The sequence below is a fragment of the Macroventuria anomochaeta genome (assembly GCF_010093625.1).
Source record: "Macroventuria anomochaeta strain CBS 525.71 unplaced genomic scaffold BU25scaffold_46, whole genome shotgun sequence".
Taxonomy (NCBI): domain Eukaryota; kingdom Fungi; phylum Ascomycota; class Dothideomycetes; order Pleosporales; family Didymellaceae; genus Macroventuria; species Macroventuria anomochaeta.
The window spans coordinates 102,693-125,656 of record NW_022985407.1 but is presented as its reverse complement, the minus strand read 5'-3'; the positions used below and the strand labels follow the sequence as shown (position 1 = coordinate 125,656).

The following is a 22,964-nucleotide window of genomic DNA, read 5'->3' as shown; positions in this document are numbered from 1 at the left end:
GTTGGTCAAGTTTCGTGGAGGCGAGCCTGCACAAGGGTCAGCCTGCACAAGGGTTAGCCTGCACAAGGGTTAGCTGACTGCGTTCGGTGCTTATCTGTGAAGTTTCAGCCTTGCTGCAAAGGGCGGACTGTTGTCTACAGGTCTGCAGCTGCCATCTCTAATCAGCACCCCACAAAAGAATCCCGGCACACAGGAGGACGTTGCGCAGGCCTCCTGAGCATGGTGCGTGTCGAGACGAGTACTGTACCGCCTCACAACACGCAGAAGGGCGGGTTGATGTCTCCGATCGCCAAGCTGATTCGATACTCAGGCGATAGTGCGTAGATTCCGGCATAGCGACATGGTAAAAACTGCGAAGTGATGTGGTTGTCCTGGATTTGGCATGCGTAGCCTCAACAACCTGATGCGTCTCGCCCCCACAGGATATGCTGTGCGAACGCCGGCTGCGAACTTTGACAGCTCATTTTGCTCGTAGTCGTCAAAGCACATGTCCTTTTGGATGTGGAGAAGCGTTGCTGTTGTCTCCCTGGTTGAGAGGAAATTCGATGTTGTCAGGGTACGGCATTGCGGCAAGGGCAAGGGCATGCCCCGCAGACGCACCCCTTACCTACCCTGGATGCTTCGATGCCGCTTGGCAGCAAAAGATGCTAACAGTTGTGCGCATCTAGGTCTTCTGTCACTTTGAAATCTTCATGAGAAAACTGAGAAACGTAGTACGGAGTATCACAGGTAACGCAGCTCTGTTCAGCAGATACAGGATACAGTACGCGAATTGGTTTCCTATCTATCTCAATGACATCTATGTGCTGACCTTCTCAAACCTCATCCCATCATTCAAATCGCAATGCTTAGCCTTCCAACTATCCTTGAAATAATACTCCCGTGGCGTCCACGGCCCAGTGTTACCACACTTCGGCAACTTGCTCAAATTGTTCTTCACATACGTGCTACTCAACGGACTCACACTCTGGGGGTTCTTCTTCTCCTCCTCACTGATAGTGGGGATGGCTGCCGTGTAACCGTTCTCACTCATATGCTTGATCACGCGGGTGAAGAGGCGGCTGACGGTGTCCGAGCCAAGTGTCCAGGACGCGTTCCAGTACCCGATGATTTGTCCGAGGTTGGGAACGTTGGAGAGCATGGCGAAGCGCCACATGTATTCGCTGGGGACGTCGACTTTCTTGCCATCAACAGCCAAATCAATGCCGCCCAAGAATCTTAAATTGAGGCCTGTGGCCGTGATGATGATGTCTGCGTCCAGCTTCTCGCCACCGTTCAACAGTATGCCGTCGCTGACAACGTTCTGGATGGTGTCGGTGACGATGCTCGCGTGTCCGCTATTGAAGCATTTGAAGAAGTCGCCGTCGGGGCACAGACACAGGCGCTGCTCCCAGGGGTTGTAGCCAGGCTTGAAGTGCGGGTCGATGGGGAAGTCGGGGGGCAGTTGCTTCTTTGCGGCGCCGCGGATGAAGTTGGCGGCGGCGTTGGGGAAGTGGATGCAGAAGTAATAGAGGAGAATGGCGACGAGGGTGAATTGGAAGCCTGTGACATGGATTAGTGGATAGCTTTGGGGGAAATTCTTGAGGGGGCCGTACGCTTCCACTTCAACACCATCCACTGCGGCAGCAGCCTCTGCCACAGCGGCGGTGTCGAGTTGTTGCCCGGCTGCGGCAAACCGACAATGTAACTCGGGCTCCTCTGCAACTGCGTGACATGACCTACGCCGCCCTCCACGAGCGCAGGGAGCAGCGTAATAGCCGTGGCTCCACTGCCAATGATAACTACCTTCTTGCCCTTGTAGTCCAAGTTTTCAGGCCAAAACTGAGGGTGAATCGTCTGGCCTTTGAAGTTGTCCGCCAGGCCAGGAATGTGCGCGAACATGGGCTTCTCGTAGCTGTAGTATCCGGTACCCAGAATCATCCACTTTGTCCAGTACACGACCCTCTTCTTCTCCTCACCGCGGCCGACGTCGACCTGCACCTGCCATCGCTGCTGCTCGGAGCTCCAGTCCGCGCTCGCGACTTTCTGATTGTACCGAATGCGCTTCTCGATGTCGAACTTGTGCACCGTTTCTTGCAGGTACGCAAGGATGTTGTCGCCCGTCGCAATGGGGTTGCGCGCTTTCCATGGGTGAAACTTGAAGCCCAGTGTGTGTAGATCCGAGTCGGAGCGCACGCCAGGGTACTTGAATTGCGACCAGGTGCCGCCAAGCTCATGACGGGCCTCGAGGATTGCATAGGAGGATGTCGGAAGTTCGGTTTGCACGTGATAGGCGGCGTTGACACCCGAGATGCCGGCGCCAACGATGAGGACGTCGAGGTGTGTTTCGTTGTCGGCGTAGCCTGCGGTGTGCTTTTCGGTGGTGGTGGCGTGGCCGTTCATGGTGGGCCTGTGTTGTGCGATCCCTGTTGTTGCCAATGCTGACTGCAGGTTGCGCAGGTACGAAATGTGGGATTAAGGATCGCAGTCGATCTCTGATGAAGGCTTGACTTGGGATGAAGATGTCAAGCAAGAATCGTAGACGATGATCGTGCAGTACGGCAAGAAGGAGACTATTGTATCAAGGGCAGGCGACTCTGGGGCATGCGCAGCTACATACATCACACTATTCCACTCTCAGCAAGAATCGACGCTATGTTGTTGCTCGCCATCTTCCGCCGGGAGCTGTCTCGTCCGCAGCCAAGGTCTCCGAGGCCAATTGTTATTGGGTTGTTTCGTGCGTATGGTGGCTCGACGTGCTTGCTCAACTTCGTCATCGCTCCATTGCTTTGGCATTTGTGCCGCGGCAGTCGCCCGAAAAGGCAAGGTGGCGCAGTGTTGGCCGCATTCTGCCTGGTCTGCAACACCAAACACTCCTCTAGTTTTTAGACCACTCCCAAGGTTTAGCAGACAAGGGCGAAGTACTTATCTACCTAGGTACTTGCACACGGGAAGCTCCGAGGCTCTCGCACTTTGCCGTGTTCTCGGACGCCGAACGCAAACAGACAGAATGCAGTCAGGTCTCGTACGTCACAAGGATACCTGGGAGCTCATGATGGCCGGGTGGACATGTGAAGGGTGTGGGCGAAGGAAATGCCAGGGAGACAAGTGCAAGGGCAGTGGACGGGAGACGCCGAGTTGGACAGCATGAGAGGATGATATAGAGGAGGTAACTGGTTTGGCTCAGGTAGTCAGGTCAATCAAAGATCTTGCTTTGTGCCTATGACTAGCCTTGATGAACGGTTTGATACATTCCGGGCAGTTTGTATCAAAGGTGATTGCTTGGACATACAATCACTCCTTCCACCGCCACAACCACAGCGCAACCACCTGACTCCTCCACTATACACTCCGGGCATACGACACGACCGATACCACAAAGATCCCTCGATCTGGTTACCGATGGAACACTGGACGATGCTTGCACGCTCTAGTATCGAGCTTGACGAGGTCCTGGATAGCGATATCAGGGTGGCTATAAGAGATGCTACCTGGGAATGCATCATGGCCGGTGGACATGTGGCAACGCTCATTGTGGGCGGATAAAATGTCACGGGAGCGTGTGTGAGAGGTGCGGATGGGTTATGGGGGATGTATATTGATGTTGCCGGTGGTGAATACGATTCGTCGATGTGGTAGACTTCGCATTGGCTTTGCTTTCTTTGCTTTTGCTGACCATCAAATCTTAGCTTTTGCTGGCGCTGTAGTCCTTCTTCCATGCACATAACATATTCCTCTAATCTTCTCCGCCGCCTCACCCCACAGCTCATTTCGTAATAAGCTGTATACACCCATCTTCGCCTTCCCCTGCACTTCCTTCGCTCTTCTGAGCGCAACATCCAGCATTTCCTTAGGCTCGGCGATCTGATCCACAATCCCATCCTCCAGCGCCTCTTTACCCGTCCACTTGTGTGCCTCGAGCAGCATCTTGCGTGCAATTTGTGGTCGAAGCTTGAGGCGTGGGAGGTAGCCGATGCCAGGGAAGTGCAGGCCGAGGTTGACGGGCGGCATGCTGAAGAAGCCTCTGTTAGAATTCATGATGCGGTAGTCGTGAGCAAGAGCAAAGGGGCAGGCGCCGCCGAAGGTGTGGCCTGTGAGGAGGGCGATCGTGGGGAAAGGATAGTCAAGAAGTGTCGCCAAGAGCTAACGTGTCGTTAGCACAGGCTCAGTGCACATTTACTGGCATAATACCGGAAAGAAACCATCACTGTTTGCGTGTGGATTCGTGTCAGACTCATCCAACTCTAATCCTGTGCACCAGAACTTCTCATCGTTTCCTCTTGTGATAACGCAGCCGTCTGAGCCTGAGCCAAGTTCTTGCTCGATGTCTCGTAGTGCACGTATTATCTCTTGTGCGAACTTAACGTTCAGGCGGTTCTCGGGCGCTTTCTGCATAGTGATTACGTAGACGCGGTCATGGCGGTCGACGCCCAGGTTCGTGTACGGACCTAGTGCCATTGTGGTCCTGAACGAGGTTGATCAATGTAGAAGCTGTCCTGAGCGGTACTCGTGGGGTTCATGGTACTGTCCGGAGTCGACGTACACACGATAGGCAGTGGCCTAGCATATTGTCGACGCGAAACTAATGACGATGCTCGGAGCTACGAACCCGCGAAGACGGGTAGCGGGCCTCGGCACACGAAATGCGGAGATGTGGGGTAGATTGGGCCCCTGCCATGGGCGGCGATTTTCGGTAACTCGCTTTGTTTGCTGACTCGCTCGAGTTGTGTTCGATTTGGAGGCGAGGCCGTCGAATTGATTTGCGCAAGGCTGCTTTGAGAAAGGCATATTAGTACTTCACCAACCCAAGCCGCCTTGATCCCAATCGGTCATCAACCAGTTGCCCATCGCGTATGGGCCAAACCATTCTTGCGGTTGCAATAGAGTAGGCTCTAGAGATGCTTCAGTAGTAATCTGGTTATTCATCATGTGCTGAGCAGCAACGTCGGCATTGATGTCGAGATCAAGATGGTGGTGGTTGTTCGGTGTACGCAGATCTTGCAGAATACCAGCCATCTCAAGTTCTCTCGGTGCATAACTAGTAGCTTGGGGCATTCGTTGATAGATTGAGTGCCACATTCGACAAAGATCGGGACCAAATTCCGAGAAGAATTGCGCCGTGGTACTTGGAAGGCTGATATCTGGGAACTGGCCAAGATGAGGACGTTGTGTTGCTTTCTCACGGACGTCCATCCTGTGGCTTCATCAGCAGCTGAATAATGTTGCGGTGGTCTTCAAAACACTTACAGATGTTTTAGACTGCCGACAGCTGTGGGCCACCTTTTGCTCAACTCTTCGAGCGCTCGAGCCATGATGTTGAGGTTTTGTTCAGCTAAACCCACCATCTCTGAATAGCGATAGCACGAGAGCTGCGCCATGCCAGCAGTCAAACAGTAGAAGGTAAAGATTGGGCCAAGATAGCGAAGCTCATCACGAGCCATAAAGTCTTCGAAGATGCCCGCAATATACGATGATGCTAGCAGCGAAGCTGTCGATGGTGCTAACTTAGGGTCAAGTGGTCGGTTCAAAATAACCAGGACTGTGAAGTATTGAACGTGTAGTTGACGAGCCTCAAAGCCGTATGACTTGAGAGGCCGCCCTTCGGTTGCTCTGCACAGCTGCAGATGGTCTGGTAGTGTTTTGAGCCATCGAAAGAGTCTGTCCTCAAGCGACTTCTTCTGTTCTTGCAATCCCTGCTTGCGCAGGTAGCTCTGTGTGAGATCGCCTAGGCATATAGTCAGTCTTCGACTAGTTGAAATGGAAAACCTTTTGTCCTACATACCCAGAACGCACGAGATGCCCACGTATGCGGCGAACAGATCTGCGGAACCCGCAACACCGTCGAAGTCTAGGGCGGAGATGGGTGACACATCAGCAAGCTTGAGGTCAATCGCGCGAGGCCGTCCGTGACCTGCGTTGATTAGACAATCACGAGTCACTAGTGACCACCATATTCGTTTTCGCAGACCAGCATCTGGCTTCCCGTTCGGCTCTCGGTGCAATCCGACTTGATATGCAAGACCAACGCAGACTCGTACCCAGAAGCTGCTTGTATCCAAAGACACTCTTTCAGGTCCTTCGGGGTTCCACCACTGTAGCAGGCACGCCGATGCAATGTTGATGATTGGATCATCCTCGGCACCCATCCAGAACAGCAGTCGAGCCTTCTTATAGAAGTCTTCCGAAGGGTAGTTCTGCACTGGCGCACTGACTCTGCTACCGGCCAAAAATATGGCATGTTGAAGAAGGAGGGATGTTGTGCCAGGGCTCCGTTCATTTATCCAACTGCGCTCCACTACTGGGGTCCACGGGTAGCAACGCGTCCAGAAAGCATCAAGCAAACTCTCGCGAACAGCTCGAGGTGGCAGCTCAGTCACTTGTTGGATCCTTAGGATTTCGATATCGGTGTTGGATAATCGATGGGGTACCTTGTTCGGTAGTTCGGAATCATCGTCGACAGGAAGGTCGCCACGGAGGTATTCCAATCGTCCGAGGTAACTGACACTGTTCCTAGGTCGATAGCTGGACTCGGGCATGCTAGATGGGATGCTTCCGTATGGTGTGTCGAGCGATGGATCAAGCTGACGTTCCAGAAGTGGAGGCTCATGCAGACTCGCAGTGCTTGACAGCCTTCTGCCGAAATCGACCTCGGACTTCAGCTCCTGGTCTTGTAGCGTCGCTGCGCTACCTGAACCAAAGGCAATGTTGTTCCCTTCGCCTGAGCTACCGTTGGCTGTGTGATTGACAGCGAAATCTTCTCTTACGCTTTCAGAAAGTAAAGATTCAGCGTCTTGCGCCTTGACTCTTCTTTGATCTGCGGGTGGAGAGGGACTGAAGGTGAACCTCTTTCGTTTCCGCTCGCGAGGAATGCATTGATAGTTGTCTTTTGTACACGGCGTACATCGATCTCTTTCGACTTCATCGATGTCGCACCGTACTTTCTTCTTGTGGCAGATCACGCACGCTTTGATTGTTCGGCGCGCTCGCTGCTCGTTTGGCGGGGCCATCTACACGCCGAATCATGTAGTGAAGGAAACATCGGCCTCATGTGGATGTATTGAGCAAGTGAATCGAGAGCTCAGGTGTGGTGCATGTTGATTGTAATGACCGCGGTTGGAAGTCGAAGGAGCGCTCGCGTTCGGTAATAGAAGTTCTGGAACGCGACCAGGTTGCGGGGCCGCAATTAACCGGGGTCCCCAGCCATCTCAACACTGATGGAAGGCACGGAATTGAGCACTCTCTCTATTGCACAAACCAACACATCGATAATTGAATCATGCAAGAATGTAGAAATTGTGTCCCTTAGCTCTGCTGTAAGTCGTTGAACGAATTTGGGTACTCGTCCATCAACCACCAACAACGACTCTCCTCGATCTCACCACCGCATCGTCCCTTCCCTCATTCCCCTTGATTACCTTCTTCAAGTCCGGCTCACCCAGCAACATCGCCTTCCCCACAAGCATCCACTTGCCCACTCCATCCTCAATCTTCCTCGGTCGCAGAAGCCACACTCTGAGAGGGATGCAGGGCGCATCCAGCAGATCAGTTGGCACAGCAGCCCGCAACTCCTCAATCGGCCCATCTTGAAAGTGCTCATTGACCTGCGCACCTGTAGTAAATGCTCCCTGACCGTCAATGGTACACTGCATACGGTACGTGTAGACGCTGATATAGTACATAGATCGCGGATCAGTAAGCCACGTTAGGAAGAGGTGCGCGTCTTCGAGTGTGAAAGTAGAGGGAGGTGGGATGCCCTGTAATGTTGAGACTGATAGGAGCTGTATGACGAACCTTTGTGCAGCAGATAGCAGCGATGGGTTGGGCTTCAGGTCTTTGAACAGTCCCTGGTTGTAGTTGGGTCCTATGACATCTCGTACGACTTGTATCCACAGTCGGGCTGTGAAGGCGTGTCCATTCATGACACAGCCGGCAAGAAACCTACGGCGCGGATTGTCAAGGACTGCATCAGGTCGACTCGCTGATGCAAAGTGATCTCCTACTGGTCCATGTGTGGTTGGTCGCGTGGTCGCTATCGTGCCAGGAAAGATCTCATAGGTAGGTCTGAGGTCTTCATCTTTCACGCCGGACCAAATAGCAGGTGGCGGGAGGAAGACCATTTCCAGCTCTATTTCTTGCATCGAAACACAATGAATACCATGCAGACCTCCAATCCTGAACCTGGGGATTGAGATATCATCAGCTACAAGGTGTCGCTGAAACCACGTTGATTTGTTGTTCAGCTTAGGGATAGCTCGGCCGTCAAACATGGTAAGTGGGTAAGATTCTCCCACTGCAAGAGCTAGCAAGGCGCTGATGTATAGAATCTCGTCCGTGCTCTTCAGCGCCTGTCCTTGGTACGCAAGTGCAAGCCCACACGTGTTGATCATGATGCTTAACTTGTCTTCCAAGAGCATGCATCCCTTTTTACTCACGCCATTGTGCCTTGCCATGACACTGCTCCTCCATCCAGGTTCGCGATCTCCAGCGTCGATGAGAGCGAAGATCTCCTGTCCTTTGTCCTCAGGCATGGCGGATGCCATGATGTAGTGCAGGGTCCACCACTTGATCTTCACTGTTGATCCTATAGGGCCATTCATGATGAAAGTAGCGTTATAGACCTCGTGACACTGTCTATTGTGACTCCACGGTTCGTTGACATTGAACTCATGGAAGCACCATGCTCGTTCCCACCACCGTGCCGCGTTGACTTTATTATAGAAGCTTGCAAACACAGCCTGTTCATCCGCTGGCGGCCTCCACGCTCGGTCGAATGTAATTCTGGACGGATCATATTTCTTAGACAACGCCACCTCTTCCTCGTCCAGGAACACGTCTTCAAGTAAGACTAAAAGGCGGATGCATGACCGGTAGATGATGTCCATCGCTGCGACAGATTTCTGCTTGTCAACCGACGACGTTTGTTCAATGCAGAGCTGGTCCATCCAAATCCCAACACGAGGGTGATCCTTCTCGCTGATTATCGCTTTCACAAAAGGCTTGCTTATGGGCCAACTGCCGTGCCTTTCGTAGCCTGCGGATAGGAAATCCTTGGAACGCCAGCAGTATGATACTGCCATGTACTGACGAACGTACAAGCCAGTCTCCTCAAATGATGAGAGATCAGCATTGGGGAAGACGAGACGAAAAGGTGTGTTGAGGATGGTGGAGGATGAGCGGAGGGCAAACAGCGATCTGATATGCGGATCCCATTTCGAAAGATTCTGAAGTATGGACGATGCTTCATGCTGGCTTTTATTGAGCTTGGAGAGACCATACTCAAAGACCTCAGCTTTGTTCTCTTCGGTCAAGGTCAACTTGAAGATCTCATCGTCCAGTAGCTCGTAGGCGGCAGTACGGTGCGGTATTTCTAATTTCTCCCGAACCTTTGGCATGACGTCTACTAATGCTGCTACCTGTCCAAAGTGGAGGATATTTCAGGCTCACAATTGTCAATCAGGCCACCTCGGCAATGCGACGATGGGTGGGTCTCATACAGCAAATCAAGTATGTTTCGCTTAGTAGGACCGAATTTGTGATAGTATGATTCTGGTATGAGGCAATTGCGTCGTGGCTCTCAGCCTGGCAAGCCCACAACCTGGAAGTTGTAATTGCACAACGAAGCCGAGTTCGTTACCTGTATCACCTTAGCATTTACCATGGCAACAGTGAGATCGGAACTCATACCTCCAGCTTTCCATAGCCACCACCGCTCATGGTGCTACCATCCCACACTTCGAGCTGCATCTTGCCAGTGGCCAAGCCGTTGAACTTGAAATTGTTGTACCCTTCGACCAGCTTTTGCTTGCGGAGCTCCTTCGAGCCAACATTTACATCAGCAACCAGGTTCTTCTTGAGGTAGAGATGTGCTGACTAAGGTGGATCTGGGGCGATTGAAAAGGGAAGGTGCCATGTCAAGCCAATGACATCCGTCAGAATCCACTTTTTAGCTCCCATACATACTTCGGGCGATGCACCGAATTGTTGGTTTGTAGATTGCAATGCGTCATACTGCGTTCGCCCTTGAGACTACATACCAGGTGTCGTTAGTTGCGGTCCAGATTACATTTTCCTGGGGGCCTGATGTGGAATGTACAAAGTCCCTGTTGTCGGTGTCTAGGACAGAGCATGACTGTTTGGCGAGATCCCTGTTGGTTCTTCTCTATCGAGATCATAGCATCCCCATCAGTCATACCACTCCATCAAGCCTCAGTAACGTAAGGCAATCTAAAATGGGGTTCCTCGACTTTGAAGTTGATTTCCCAATCAAAGTCGGCAGCCATTGCATCTCCGCAACACGTCCTCACTCTTTCTCGAAATGCTGCGCGAGATGTTCCTAGCATCATTGCGTCCTCCCACTGGAGTGCGTACCTGCTAAGCTTGCCAAGATCCTTGGACAAAGGAAGGCGGACACCAGTCATGCTGTTCGTCCAGGTCTCATTAGTGTCCGCAGAAATCAAACCGTTAAAACAAGTGGAGATGTACGGCCACACTGCGATCTGTCTACCTTTCCACGGTCCTTCTTCCACGTAATCGTAGATTGTCTTTGGGTGCAACACGACGATCGGGATGGTGTAGATACCCTGTTCGATGATGTCCAGTCTATTCTAGCGTTCCCCATCGAAATTTAGCTCAGTCGCATCTGACTAAGTGGCGAGAAGATGCATCGTGACAATGTACGGAAACCGGCCTTTTTCATAAGACTTTCGCAGTCCTTTTGCGACCAGGTTCTGCATACGCAACCAATGCAATCTCCAAGTTTCATGGTCAGGTGGCAAGTAATCATGGTTCGCGACAGCAAACTCAGCAAAAGACGTGTCGATGCCAAGCGGTCGCTCATTCGTGACTTTAGTGTTGCAAATGTCAATGCGTAAACATTGCAGATTGCGCTGAACGGGCCCAACCAAGAGATTGTCAAGTATGAATGACCATACATTGCCTGCCTTGAGACGAAGGTGGGTGAGTCATGAGAACAGTCGTGCCAAGGCTTGACACAGGACATTGGAGTCCCGGAGGTGGTTTTACATCTGCTTTCCAGTCATACCATCGTAACCGTGCGCCACCAATTCGACTTGTACGCAGGTAGTCCTAAGAGAATCGAGAAGGTCCGCCACAACGTCGATTGGGAACAAATGGTCCAGCTCAGGAAACTGGCGTAGCTCTGGGACAAGCGGCTGTGCAGATTCAGGCGCCAGTCTGAACGACAATGTAATCAATGCGCTCAATCTATTGCAGATGACAGTAGCAAGATGTCTTGCTGCAGCCACTAAACAAGTCAAACCCGGTGCTGGCAGAGAGGTTTTGGAGAGAAGGGATGCAGGCAGGGGTAGTACGTAATTCGGAAAATCCACGACCTCGTCCAGTTCGATATCATCTCTGAGGTATTTCGCGTACGCGAATACGTTCGAAGGAAAGCCGATCTGCGGTAGCGGCACTCTGAAATGAGGAGGACCTTCAAGAACTGGATAGAGGACTATAGAGAGGCTGCGAACGAGGCGTAAGGTTTGATGGCGTAAACCGGCAGAAGAGCGAATAAACCGGGAGATATTGTCGTTGTTATTCGCGAGGTACGTCCTGAGTAGCGATGATCACAGCTCATCCAAGTCCGTGCACACGCGCAGTGCGTTCGTTAAGTCGACACTTGTGCTAGCGCAGAACAGCGTCTCAAGCATAGCAAGCCGCAACTCGGCCGGTAAGTTCTGGAAGGACATGCTTTTGGAGGTGAGCCTGGGCGTCGAAGTGTCGCGGTGAAATTGCTGTTGAAGCAGTACAAAAAGCAATGGTGCCCAGGTGATGGAGGTCGACCCATTGTCGGCGCTCTAAACTAGCGCTGTTTACCATGAAGGAAGGAAGATACTATGCGCATCAACTCGTTCCATACGCAAACAAACGACCATCATGAATCATCAGAAGACGTAAAAATCCGTGGAAATATCGTTCAAATCTTAAGTAAAGTACTGACACCCTAGTGCAGGTACTCCTGGAAGAAACCAACAGCATCCCTTTTTGCCTTCTCCAGCGCAGCCTTCTGTGTAGCATCGTTGGGGTTACCACGCGCCGCAAAGCCGTGCTGCACACCGGGAAAGTAGACATACTCCCAAGGAATGTTCAGCTGCGGCAGCCTCTCCAAAGAGTATTTCTTCAATTCCTCGGTATATGCAAAGTCGTTCTCAGCCGCAAGGATCTGGATAGGGACCTTGGTGGCATCGATTTCGGCCTTGTCAACCAGCGAAGGGTGGGCCATGGAGATAGCATCGATAAGCTGGGGGTCGGCGCCGAGCTTGAAGCATGCCCATCCTCCGTAGCAATAGCCGATTGCAACAACCTTCTTGTACTGCTTCTTCAGGGTCTGAGCGTGCTCCTTGATCACCGGCCACCGGATCTCCTTGTTGTGACGCCCAAGGAAGCCCATGAGGTCGAAGTTCTTGGCCTTCTCTGGGTCGGACAGCGCATCGGGGTCAACGACTTCGCCTTCGAAGCTATGAGGTGTCAACCAACGACGTTCTTGCAGTTCCTTCGAGAGAGCTTACAGATCAGGGACGTAGACAGTAGCCTGGGACTCCTTTGCAAAGTGGTCGGCGATCAAGCGGATGTTGGGGAGAGTCCAACCAAAAATGTCGGTAAGAATGAGGATAGCAGCATCTTTGGAGTCGCCAGCAACGTAGGCCTTTGCGTTGTTGAGAGTAATCTCCTTGCCGGAGGCAGTGCCGTTCCACTTGAAGCCTGTTTTACAGTTTTCGCAAGACATGTTGTGTGTGCTGTGCAAATCGAGGCGGTGGGGTATTTAAAAGTTGCAATTGAGCTGACGAAGGAACCAAAGGGTGTCACAATCGAGGGCGCATGTAGCCTTTTTGCTTATAGAGCTGTTGGTGGGGTGGCTGAAGCCGGTAGGACATGTTTTCGACTTTCGAAGCTATTCCATCACCCCCAACCAATGGTAGAGCTGCATCGAAATGCTTGCGGACGTTATTCGGCATGGTGGGGTTCGCTGACGACATGATTGCCGCGGTATCGATGTCTCGGCGAGGGTAAAGTCCACTGCGTCTTTGCCGATTTCTCGCCGTACTTTGTTTGCGACGCCCCAAACATGAGGCCGAGTGCGGTGGGTCACTTAAGGGTCGGTCCGTCGAGGCCGCAGACTGACGGAGAGTTTGCTGTGGGATGTTCCATCTTGGCGGCCTAGATATGCAGCTGCGCGTGTACAAGTAGTCTCTGTATGTGTCACGGTTTGGGGTCTCTCCTGCACTAACGCCCTGTCGCACCTCACCCCATGGGGAGAGGTTGCTGCCTTTTCCTACTAGCGTCGTTTACAGCCACTCACCTACATATACTGTTCGTAGCTGCTGTTGAAGTCGTACTTTAAGCAAAGCTCGGAAGCACGGTTCGGTTGGGTCTCAGGGATGAGCGAGATGTCTGGATGGTAGTGGTAAACTATTCAAGAGGCTCGTAATAGTCAGGTAATAGTCGGCTAGTCAAAGACCGTGGCAACTGGTAGCAATGAGTAGTACAGAGTATACTGTCTGGGTCAAGAGCAGGTGAGATTCCAATAACAAAGTTGATTGACGAGGTTGAACACAATGCCATAAGGGCAGCATGTCTACATACTATACACTTGTAACAAGTGTCGGTAATCCTACAGTGTCTCTGTCACGGATGTTCTGACCTATGGTTATATAACGGGACCCATACGGGCCACCACCGGGACCTCGGAGGGTAACCTCCGAGACCGAGAGTATATAGCCACCTCGAATCCCCAAGGCTGACCCCTTAAGGATTCGTCTATCTACTTCCTACAATATACCCTTTTGTCCCATATCCAGTCCCCTGTCTACAGTGACCTCACAATTCGAATCCTTTATACTTCCTCCCGGAAAAGACAGTGGATTGCGATATTGGATCGAAATCTCGACCTCCTCAACGGCAGGAGGACCAAGAATTTTGCGCAGTACTGCGACGGACGTCCGATCACAATCTGACAAGGATCGTGAGTGATCCGGACGCATGTGGGAAGAATTGCAGGATTGAACTGAGGTTGTATCTCACTATTCTGTGTGTTTAAATATGTTGTGGTCTCGATTGAGACCCTATTACCCTGGTATATACTGTCCTGGAATAGCGACTTTCAGGGCCAGTATATAGTCGGCTTCTCCTCACGTAGTTTAAACCGTGACACAATCCGATGACGTCCCGGGCTCTCAGCAAGGAACGTCCGCAAATCTACAGCAGTACTCTTGTGAGGCATACAGCTCAGCTCCACTGTACTACACTGACCAAAAAGGTACAGTACTGCTGTAGATAGCAGGTACTGGGAGCTGAACAGTATATACCCGTGACAATCAGGTATACAAATATGAGATAAACGGTACCAATCTGCCAAACTTACTCACCTATGTTGAAAAGATGACAAAGTACGTCTGCCATGCTGCCCAGACTACTGAATCAAGCTTCCTATCTACCTCAGCTGCTAAGCTTGGGATTGCAAAACCACCTTGCATCTGTGGGTTATCACATGCTCTACACAATTGTTACATAGTCAATCCACTTCACCCAAGCCAACCAAAGACTGGACGCTGGCCAAAAGAATTCTACAATTTCAAAGCAAATCAAGGAAGCTATGACTGACTGGGATTCATGTCAAAAGCATAGCCTCCTACCTAATGGGCATACATCTTTTGTAGTCAACCGGAATGACGCGAATTGAAGCGATGAGAATTGTGTTCGAGTCAGGGTTTTTAACTAGAAACCACATATTACCACGAAACTGACAGGGCTTGAGCAGCGGGGCCTGACCGTCTGGGTAGAGGGGTGTGAATAAGGTGCCGTTCACTTCGCGCATTGTCTTCTGTTCACTGTTTTACCTCGTCTGGCGAGCGGATATCTTTCATTTTATTAGATATTAGATGCTTGAACTTCCCAGCATTCATTTCTTGCGGGGCAAAAGGTGTTGATAACGCGACCGATGACGTGAGTCTGTAGCAATGGGCCATACTTGCCTCCGCAAAGCGCTTTCTGAAACATTTCTATAATCCAGCGTCCATGGCAACACGAGGATGTAGACGTCCATCGCTCTGTTCCGCCGGCCAATCTGATTGTCGAAAGTCTCGATACCATGGCAAATCACGTTTGAATGCAGATGTAAGCCCGTATGCCGCCTCGTATTCGTGGTTGTAACCCAGGGGCATCCACATCAGGATGACGACACGACTGTTCGCTAGCGGTCCGTTGCAGTGTCTATCAGCGGCCCGCTGCACTGATAGTCCAGCTCATTCGGTTAGTTCGGTTTGCTTCCCCAACTCTTCACTGCTATCCCCTTCTACTATATAGTCTCGATCGATTCCAGCCAATAGCTCTCAAGATCAATCAATCGTCTCGACACTTCCACAATGACCTAGTTGTATGAGGTTGGCTTTGACGGTTCTCAACGCCTCTGGGCTTTCAGAATACCGTGTTGGCTTGATGTAATATCTTGGAGGAGCGTTCGACTTCACTCGGCGCTCGGCGAAGGTCAGGCGACTGAACCAAAGTAAGGGGTGAGCAAAAGAGAGGCCAGCTGAAGTGCCGGCATCAAGTTCTGATGCCATGGTTTGAGAAAGTACTGTTGAGAGCCACTGACACAGCGAAATTTGACCATAGGTAGTATCTCGTTCGCCAGTGAGGGCGCTGGCCAGCTATTGCTACATACACCATGGTCTTGCGCCCGGACATGCTGTCGATGCTGGGCAAATACTGTTGAGAGAAACTCGTTAACTCTTGGTCATGGTATCGTTAAAGCATAATCGGGTGCAGCGTTACGAATTTATGCATAAATACATTAGTTGCTGGAAACCAGCTTGATCTCGTCAAGTGACTGGAGGAAGGTAATGAAATGACCTGGAAGCGATCCGTTGACGCGCTTTTGAGACTCCCACATAGTGAACGCAAACCAGACGTCATGACCAACGTGCGCAGGGAATGTGATGTAGAGTTTCCCTACTATTACAGTGGCCTTTGCTGCCTGCACTTGCGCTTGGGGCTCTTGTGTTACATATTCGGCCTATAGGACAGTGATCCACACGCGATACCCAGCGATAGATATATCGCCACCCTTTCGTCGAAACTTTCTGGCAAGAAATGAGCTTGTCTGAATTATTTCGCTGTGATGGAAGGAGTTTTCTATGATTCTACATGGTTGGGTGATATTGGTGGACCGCATCGGGATAAGCTCCCGTGACGCATTTCGTGGAATGTAGAGGAGATACATCTTATTGCGCACATACGAAAGTCAGACGTCAAAGTGTAGGGTGAAGGATGAAGTGCGCTTGCCGTCCACGGGTTGCTGCAACCGCTACGTAAGCGCGCTAGCCACTTTGGCAAATTTGCGTCACCTGTGTCATCCACCTTTCCACCATTCCCAAGATGCTTCTGCTTCAACGTTTCGAATCGCCCACACTATCATTGTCAATGTTGGCATTGCCTCGCAATTTCACTCGTCCTGAGATAAGAAGCGCCAATCACAGCTTCGCCAATTGTATGCCCGGCATCATCCACTGTTGTACCTCTGAGCATGTCTCGTAATCAGGTGGAAAGAACTGCGGCCCCAAGATCTTCTTCTGTACCTTGCCAGTCACTGTCTTTGGAAGCTCTCCAGGAGTAATGCGAAGCAGCGTCGGTAGCTTGTACCCCGCCAGCCTGCCACGCAAGTCCCTCCGCACGTCCTCGATAGTGAGTATGTGTTCGGCGTTGCCATATGTCTCAAGGAAGGAATCAGTCAAGTCTTCCTCTTGCAGCGAGATTAGTGCAGCTACGCGTTGTCCAAACTCCTCATCAGCAACGCCCACTACCATGGCTTCGGCAATGTACGGTAGTCCGAGCAGCTCACGCTCGATATCTAATGCAGAGATCTTATAGCCCCCGGACTTGATGATATCCAAGGACGCCCGGCCAACGATGTAGTAGTAGGTGCCCTCTCTACGCGCTATATCACCAGTTCGGAAATAGCCATCCTCGTCGTGTGCTTTTGCAGTGGCTTCAGGATTCTGCAGGTACTTGGAGAACATGTGCTAATGTGGTCAGTGCGAATGCAGCTGCAAGATCTGGCTTGCTTACTGGGCTTTTCACCAACACTTCACCCTCGTCACCGTCTGACAGCTTGATATCGATGCCGCTCGCGATCTGACCCACAGATCCGTCAGGGACTTTCTTGTCGTCCAGACGAACCTTGAATACGGCGCCAAACTCGGTCGCGCCATATCTCTGCACTATTCGCTTTTGCATGAGCGTGGCCCAAAAGTCATTCAGTGGTTGTGGCAACGCTGATGTTCCGCAAAGGCATGCACGGAACTGTCGTGCACCAGCAATATACTTCGCCAACTCCTGCGAGGGCAGCTTAGCGAGATGACGTTGGTAATGCCGCCGCATCCGCATATATATGGTCGGTACGCCCGAAAAGAAGGTCAGTCGGCGCCGTGGATGGGTTGCACCTTGTTTCCACCGCTCCCACATCCAGACCTCGTCGAAGCCGCCGCTACGAAATTCAATGCGACTGCCAGATATGAGGAATGGAAAAAAGTTAATTCCCACACCTGTTGCATGGTGGACAGGGAGGACGTGTAACATGACATCATCCTCGGCGAGCCTGTAGTGGTCTGCTACGGATAGCGCACAGTCGAAAACGAATGATCTACGCATGACAGCACCTTTGGGAGGGCCGGTGGTACCACTGGTGAATATGACGACTCCAGGTGCGTTCTCTTCCAGTGCACGATCTGAGGAGATTAAAATCTCCGACGGACACAATGTCGGTGCGTAGATACACGAGCCAATTGGAACGCCACGAAAATGCTCGTTACTTGTCGACGCGATCCGCTTCTCAAGCTCACAGCACTTTTTGAGATCCAACGAGCTGACAAGGACCAGTGCAGACCGTGACTTCTCGATAAAGTATGCTGCCTCTTCCACAGGAAGCGCCGGTGTTATGGGAACAGCTGCCGCACCCAATGCAAGCACCGTGAGCATTGCAACGGTATACTCATAGCCACCGGCCGCCACAATCGCAATGTAGACCTCGTCTCTCTGATCCAATGCTTCGAGTGTTGCCGCGTCAAGCGTGTTCGAAACCGTCTCGCGCAACGCCAATACATCAGAGAGCAGCTCTAGGTGGGTTCTTTGATGCGTAGATCGTACATCATCGATTGCTATGCGAGCAGGCGTCCGACTGGCGTACCTCAGCAACCGGCTGAACAGTGGCTGCTAGATTCAGCTTCGAAACGACGCATCTTCGTGGAGCACATACGGTATTAGGAAGCACATTGCAGCCTGTGTGCTTCGGGACCATGAACGAACGATCCTCCATCCTTGTGTCTGGCCTATGCCGGAGGGCTATCAGGCTACTTGGGAGTCTGCACCATGCCCTGATTTGAGCATCAAGGATCTATAATCATATTATGCAATGCCTAGGCATGCGAAAAGCCGAATCGATTTGGGTGGTCATTACAGTCCGATGGCAAACATCGGTATTTCCTGACGACGCTCTCGATGCCGCGGGGTTCCCTAACCTCTACCCCGCAGATATTACACGCTCCCGGCGCTAACAACTACAAGGCTGTGACGACTACCACAACGACAACACAGCCTTCGTGCAATGTACCGTCGTTTCTGACGATAGCAATCCGATGGACTCGCGCGCAACCATCAGTTTTGGACCTTTGCGCGACGCCTCTCGTCAAAAGAATGCGAACGATCACAAACGGACTAAGCCTTGGAATGCACGCATACATCATCTCGGTCCAGTCACTATTTAAATACGCGTATAGAACACGCTGCGAGCAATGGACGCAGTGTAGCTTCTCGCATTCCGCATTCAGGCACTGCTGGCTGCGCCTGTGCAACCAGGCATCTCTGATATACCATTACACGTCGCCATCGCTACCTCAATGAACGACTACTGCATAACACAAGACCCAGCTGAGCGACCGTACAATGCATTCTCAGAGCAGCCTATCATTGCGACATTCCAGAAGACCATCCGAAGGACACATGAGCCCGGACCGGTGAACAGCGTGGGACAAGCCTTCTGCATGGTACTGCGGTCCGCAGCCGGGTGCTCCGTCCCCCGTCTCATCCGCATGGGCCCCCAGATGCACGGAAATTCCTTCAGCCACTTAGGATGCTTGGGATGTATCAGGGGTCCGAACAAAGAGGGGTTGCGTTTCTTTTGCGTTTCTTCGATTGTTTGCATAGCAGGAATATGCACGGCAGCGCTGCAGCGCCTGTACCTCAGCCTGCCATGCATGCAGAGCAAATCATCTGTATATGCAGTCAATCAGCTCGCCCTATCAACCAATTTGCCGACTTGCAGAAATGCGGTAAAGCTATTTTTCTGCTCATTGGGTTGGGATAGTGGCACGAGACGTGAGTACGCTACGTGGCGCTTACTCGTCTCGAATCACGATCACAACACTCATGCAACTTCCACCATTCGGCACGCAGGCTTCGGTGGCATCTTCGACTTTTGTTTTTCTTTACCGGTGTTGAGTTGGCAGGTACATTGGCTCTCGGCCCAAGCTCACGAACTCCACTTGCGACGTGTCTGCTCGATGCGCATGCACCTATGACGCATATTTGCTTACAATGTGGCCCACGTTCTCCAAGTATGGCCACAATGTTCACCGCTACACAGCGACCGTGCTATTTCAGACTGTACGAACTCACATTTCGATGTGTTGTACCATTCGTTTCAGTTATCGTTGAAGGTACGCGCTTTCCAATCACCTGGATAGTGGGACCTTGCATTGCCTCTCATGGGCATCAAGCGCAACATGTTTGCCTGCTGCCTGAGTTATTGACCAGTACGCGCTCGGTATGCGATGAGCAACACGGCGTCTACTTGTGGTGATGAGATGGTGGCTTCGCCTCATTAATCGCCCTATTGCGAACCAATACAACTATTCGCATGGCGTGACAGGCCCTGCATCTGTCTTCAGAGTCTGTTCCCACGCCAGCGTCAAACGCCGAGTCTATTTGAGTGTCAGCCTGACCAAGAAGAAAAGAGGGCAAACAAAAGACTGTTGCACTGCCTTGTCCTCCCGAAACCTTGCGCCGTGACTTACGGGGAGGAGACTGTCTGCTTTTGAAGTACCTGTCACCTCAGTTCCGCAGTAACGGTCGTTGCTCGGTGGGCAGCCGAAATTAATCACGCCCTTGCCCTTTGCGTCCAGGTTGGTGGAGACGCAAGTTGAACGTTCCCACAACCGGACGCACATCGCCCGCATCCGCAACGTTTGGCTCAGGAACCGTGAAATCATAAGGCGGACGGGGAAGACGGGGCGCTCAACGTTGGGCGCCGGGTGTGACCCACAACCCCTGTCTGATCGAAGCTTGCACGGGGATGCGGCTTGCAGCCCGATAATGGCACCGCCATTGCACGGAAATGGAATGGTCATTGTTCTTAGTGCAGTCGGGCCGTGTGCCAAACGTCTCGGTCAACGCGGCCTAGCCGTCACACAGGCTCGACAAAGGGACCTTGCGGTGACAGCTCTCGTGGTTTTCCTGCGTGTTTGTTACCTCTTCACCGCAAGGTCTTATTGTCGAGCCCCTGCAGCTTCGCGGTATGTGTGACTGTTCCTCTATTGGTATATATACTAACTGCGGCAGGCCCCGGATATGTCCCTGATCCTCTTTCTAAAAACGCACAATCTTGACACTAGCACATTATCGTGATTCGTATCAACATGATCGTCAAAGCAGAATCCCCACCCGCCGAGGACCGATTCAAGTCATTCCACCTCTCATTCCTTGACCAGAATGCGGTTCGCGTCTATACTCAAACACTATGCATATTTCCTGTAAGTATTTCCATCGTTAGAGAGTGTAATGGCTAACGAATGTTCGTCTAGTTTGCAGACCAGAACAACGCTAAGGCCGCCATCCGCGCTCTCGACGATGGATTATGCCTCACACTCCAGAAATTTCCGTTCCTCGCTGGCACTCTCAGCCTTGCCGGTGATGCTTCAGGCAGACTGCAGCTCACGTATCCTGTCGATGTCACGGACCGTGAGGCGACGGAGGGTCTGTTTGCGGCTAAGCAGATACTCGTGGATGACTTCCCTCATCCTTATGAGACACTGAAAAAGGCCGGCATGCCACCGAGCGCATTCAAGAGTGCCACGTTTCTTCCAGACGACTTCGCGAATTACCCAGGCGTTCCCGCCAATGGCGAAGGCCTTTGCAAGTTCGAGGTCAGTGACGCCCCGGTGATGAGGGTGCAGGCATGCTTCATACCAGGCGGACTTGTCTTGAGCATCTACGTTCACCACAGTCTCCTGGACTTCCATGGCATCTCGACTTTCTGGGAGTCTCTCGCCACAAACGTCTCTTACGTCGCACGGACGCACGGTTCCAGGGATATGGATCCAGGTAACATTCAGCACTGACATTGACTATTGCCCGGCTAACCTCAATAGCGCCTTTAAGTGTAGCCGATTATCAATCGTCACTACGAGCCAAGCTTGATGAGCGTGTGTCTTACAAGGGAACGCAACGCCCAACAGCAGACTGCTATTGCGAAGGCACCTTCCAGTACAAGAAGACTTTGCCAGACAGCACCAAATGCACGCAACGACTTTTTGTCTTGCCTGCAGATCACATTCGCGAGTACCGCGAACGTCTTCGACCGCACTTTCCACCGTCATCGCCTCCCACGCTGTGCAATGTCCTTGCTGCTCTGGTATGGACGCACGTTACACGCGCAAGAGCGGCCCGCTTGGTCAAGCACGACTATGCAGAAGCCAACCTTGGTATCGCTACAGACCTTCGCAGGAGATGGCAACCCCCAGTCAGGGCCGACTTTACGGGTAACTGTGCATTGTTCTCCAAATGCACAGCCGAGATCTCAGATCTGACAGCGGAGGAATGGTGAGTTTGTTTTTGTCCTGCATTTATCGATCCGTACACCTCACACCTGCATACCTGCATGGTGATCATGGTCTAGACTATGCGCTACCCTGATTTGTCGTAGATCCCCCAACTAATGAACGATGCAGCGTAACCGACACAACCGTTCTCCACGTCATTAGGAAGATCAAGAACACTATCACAAGTGTCAACAACGACTGGATCGACCGTCACTTTGCCTTCTTCAAGGACCTCAAAGAGATCAAGGACACAGAATGTGCTCTGGCCCTCAAGTTCGGGTCTGATTGCTACATTGTAAGTCAAGTGATCTCCATTTACGATGCATTATACTGACCATTATAGACGTCGTGGCTCAACTTCGGTGCCGACTGCCGTTGGGGCATTCCTGGCACAGACTTGGCTGAAGACTCCCTCGGAGGCCGACCTGAGTTCATCAGGCGAGCTTACGGACCCGGTGATGGCGGCATGATCTTCCTTCCGAGAAGAAGGCATGTAGCCAACGGTGCCGAGGCGCCTTTCGAGATCCTGGTCCGTCTTGCCGAAGAGGATATGGACCGCGTCCTGAAAGAAGACGGTGGCTTGTGCAGCTGGTCTAAAGCTGTCGTCTTATAGACTGCAGCTGACTTATTACTGTCGGCAGACGCGGTTTGACACCGCTGTATTGCCGGCATTGTGGATGTTTGGTCATGCTGTGGCCTTTTCGGGTGCCTGGCGCACCCTTGTTGATGATACTCTCTCTCGCGACATACGCGTCCTCAAGCATTGGTTAACGGATATAGTTATTGGCGTTGCATCGCCACGGTATGGCTCTAGGAATATCCTGTACAAATAGATAGTTGGTTTCTGGGGGGTATATGTTTCTACCTCGATGAGGATCATGTCGGATCCTGGCGTTTCTTTACGATTTCGATAAATCTCTGTAATTTCGCGGGCGCCTACCTCGGCTCCCGCCAGCAGCCACCGCTGCTTCCTTTGATTCAATGAACAACAACTCTTCCTCACACTTGTTGATGAACTTTCGTAACGTTGCTCTTCGCCATCTTGCACGTTCAACCTAGCGCAGTACGAAATTGTACTTGATTGTGTTAAGCTGGAAG

General features: G+C 51.8%; 8 protein-coding genes across 8 annotated transcripts; 2 read left to right on the top strand and 6 right to left on the bottom strand.

The window, feature by feature from the left end:
• Positions 1–724: 724 nt before the first annotated feature.
• On the bottom strand, positions 725–2,521 carry BU25DRAFT_415404 (FAD/NAD(P)-binding domain-containing protein). Its single transcript, XM_033707532.1, has 2 exons — positions 1,596–2,521; positions 725–1,542 (listed from the first exon to the last, which is right to left on the bottom strand). Exons 1-2 carry the CDS (start codon positions 2,380–2,382, stop codon positions 800–802), a joined length of 1,530 nt encoding a protein of 509 aa, XP_033556445.1. The 5' UTR covers positions 2,383–2,521; the 3' UTR covers positions 725–799.
• Positions 2,483–3,034, top strand: BU25DRAFT_213544 (uncharacterized protein). The gene has a single exon (XM_033701238.1). It carries the CDS (start codon positions 2,584–2,586, stop codon positions 2,866–2,868), a length of 285 nt encoding a protein of 94 aa, XP_033556444.1. The 5' UTR covers positions 2,483–2,583; the 3' UTR covers positions 2,869–3,034.
• A 623-nt stretch (positions 3,035–3,657) lies between these two features.
• Positions 3,658–4,437, bottom strand: BU25DRAFT_352618 (ClpP/crotonase; the record flags this gene model as incomplete). Its single annotated transcript, XM_033703416.1, has 2 exons — positions 3,658–4,122; positions 4,171–4,437. The coding sequence occupies 2 exons, from the start codon at positions 4,435–4,437 to the stop codon at positions 3,658–3,660; spliced, it is 732 nt and encodes a 243-aa protein (XP_033556443.1).
• A 339-nt stretch (positions 4,438–4,776) lies between these two features.
• Positions 4,777–6,986, bottom strand: BU25DRAFT_434967 (uncharacterized protein; the record flags this gene model as incomplete). The annotated part of the gene is made up of 3 exons (XM_033708886.1): positions 4,777–5,173; positions 5,227–5,704; positions 5,762–6,986. The coding sequence occupies 3 exons, from the start codon at positions 6,984–6,986 to the stop codon at positions 4,777–4,779; spliced, it is 2,100 nt and encodes a 699-aa protein (XP_033556442.1).
• Positions 6,987–7,314: 328 nt separating this feature from the next.
• On the bottom strand, positions 7,315–9,699 carry BU25DRAFT_213533 (uncharacterized protein). Its single transcript, XM_033701237.1, has 2 exons — positions 9,664–9,699; positions 7,315–9,613 (listed from the first exon to the last, which is right to left on the bottom strand). Exon 2 carries the CDS (start codon positions 9,369–9,371, stop codon positions 7,326–7,328), a length of 2,046 nt encoding a protein of 681 aa, XP_033556441.1. The 5' UTR covers positions 9,372–9,613; positions 9,664–9,699; the 3' UTR covers positions 7,315–7,325.
• A 1,938-nt stretch (positions 9,700–11,637) lies between these two features.
• BU25DRAFT_452174 (alpha/beta-hydrolase) lies at positions 11,638–12,848 on the bottom strand. Its single transcript, XM_033709785.1, has 2 exons — positions 12,507–12,848; positions 11,638–12,455 (listed from the first exon to the last, which is right to left on the bottom strand). Exons 1-2 carry the CDS (start codon positions 12,722–12,724, stop codon positions 11,942–11,944), a joined length of 732 nt encoding a protein of 243 aa, XP_033556440.1. The 5' UTR covers positions 12,725–12,848; the 3' UTR covers positions 11,638–11,941.
• Positions 12,849–16,278: 3,430 nt separating this feature from the next.
• BU25DRAFT_213511 (fatty-acyl-CoA synthase) lies at positions 16,279–18,597 on the bottom strand. Its single transcript, XM_033701236.1, has 3 exons — positions 18,248–18,597; positions 17,062–18,201; positions 16,279–17,015 (listed from the first exon to the last, which is right to left on the bottom strand). The coding sequence occupies exons 1-3, from the start codon at positions 18,305–18,307 to the stop codon at positions 16,467–16,469; spliced, it is 1,749 nt and encodes a 582-aa protein (XP_033556439.1). The 5' UTR covers positions 18,308–18,597; the 3' UTR covers positions 16,279–16,466.
• A 1,920-nt stretch (positions 18,598–20,517) lies between these two features.
• BU25DRAFT_213489 (trichothecene 3-O-acetyltransferas-like protein) lies at positions 20,518–22,864 on the top strand. Its single transcript, XM_033701235.1, has 6 exons — positions 20,518–20,561; positions 20,608–20,798; positions 20,850–21,369; positions 21,417–21,867; positions 21,996–22,161; positions 22,210–22,864. Exons 2-6 carry the CDS (start codon positions 20,685–20,687, stop codon positions 22,477–22,479), a joined length of 1,521 nt encoding a protein of 506 aa, XP_033556438.1. The 5' UTR covers positions 20,518–20,561; positions 20,608–20,684; the 3' UTR covers positions 22,480–22,864.
• Positions 22,865–22,964: the final 100 nt, after the last annotated feature.

Coding starts and splice junctions, on each gene's coding strand:
- BU25DRAFT_415404 (XM_033707532.1), bottom strand. CDS start 2,382: ATGAACGGCCACGCCACCACCACCGAAAAGCACACCGCAGGCTACGCC. Junction 1,543..1,595: donor GATGGTGTTGAAGTGGAAGC/GTACGGCCCCCT, acceptor TCCATGTCACAG/GCTTCCAATTCACCCTCGTC.
- BU25DRAFT_213544 (XM_033701238.1), top strand. CDS start 2,584: ATGCGCAGCTACATACATCACACTATTCCACTCTCAGCAAGAATCGAC.
- BU25DRAFT_213533 (XM_033701237.1), bottom strand. CDS start 9,371: ATGCCAAAGGTTCGGGAGAAATTAGAAATACCGCACCGTACTGCCGCC.
- BU25DRAFT_452174 (XM_033709785.1), bottom strand. CDS start 12,724: ATGTCTTGCGAAAACTGTAAAACAGGCTTCAAGTGGAACGGCACTGCC. Junction 12,456..12,506: donor ACTGTCTACGTCCCTGATCT/GTAAGCTCTCTC, acceptor GACACCTCATAG/CTTCGAAGGCGAAGTCGTTG.
- BU25DRAFT_213511 (XM_033701236.1), bottom strand. CDS start 18,307: ATGGAGGATCGTTCGTTCATGGTCCCGAAGCACACAGGCTGCAATGTG. Junction 18,202..18,247: donor GCAATGTGCTTCCTAATACC/GTATGTGCTCCA, acceptor TGAATCTAGCAG/CCACTGTTCAGCCGGTTGCT. Junction 17,016..17,061: donor AAGTGTTGGTGAAAAGCCCA/GTAAGCAAGCCA, acceptor TGACCACATTAG/CACATGTTCTCCAAGTACCT.
- BU25DRAFT_213489 (XM_033701235.1), top strand. CDS start 20,685: ATGATCGTCAAAGCAGAATCCCCACCCGCCGAGGACCGATTCAAGTCA. Junction 20,799..20,849: donor AAACACTATGCATATTTCCT/GTAAGTATTTCC, acceptor ATGTTCGTCTAG/TTTGCAGACCAGAACAACGC. Junction 21,868..21,995: donor GATCTGACAGCGGAGGAATG/GTGAGTTTGTTT, acceptor TGAACGATGCAG/CGTAACCGACACAACCGTTC.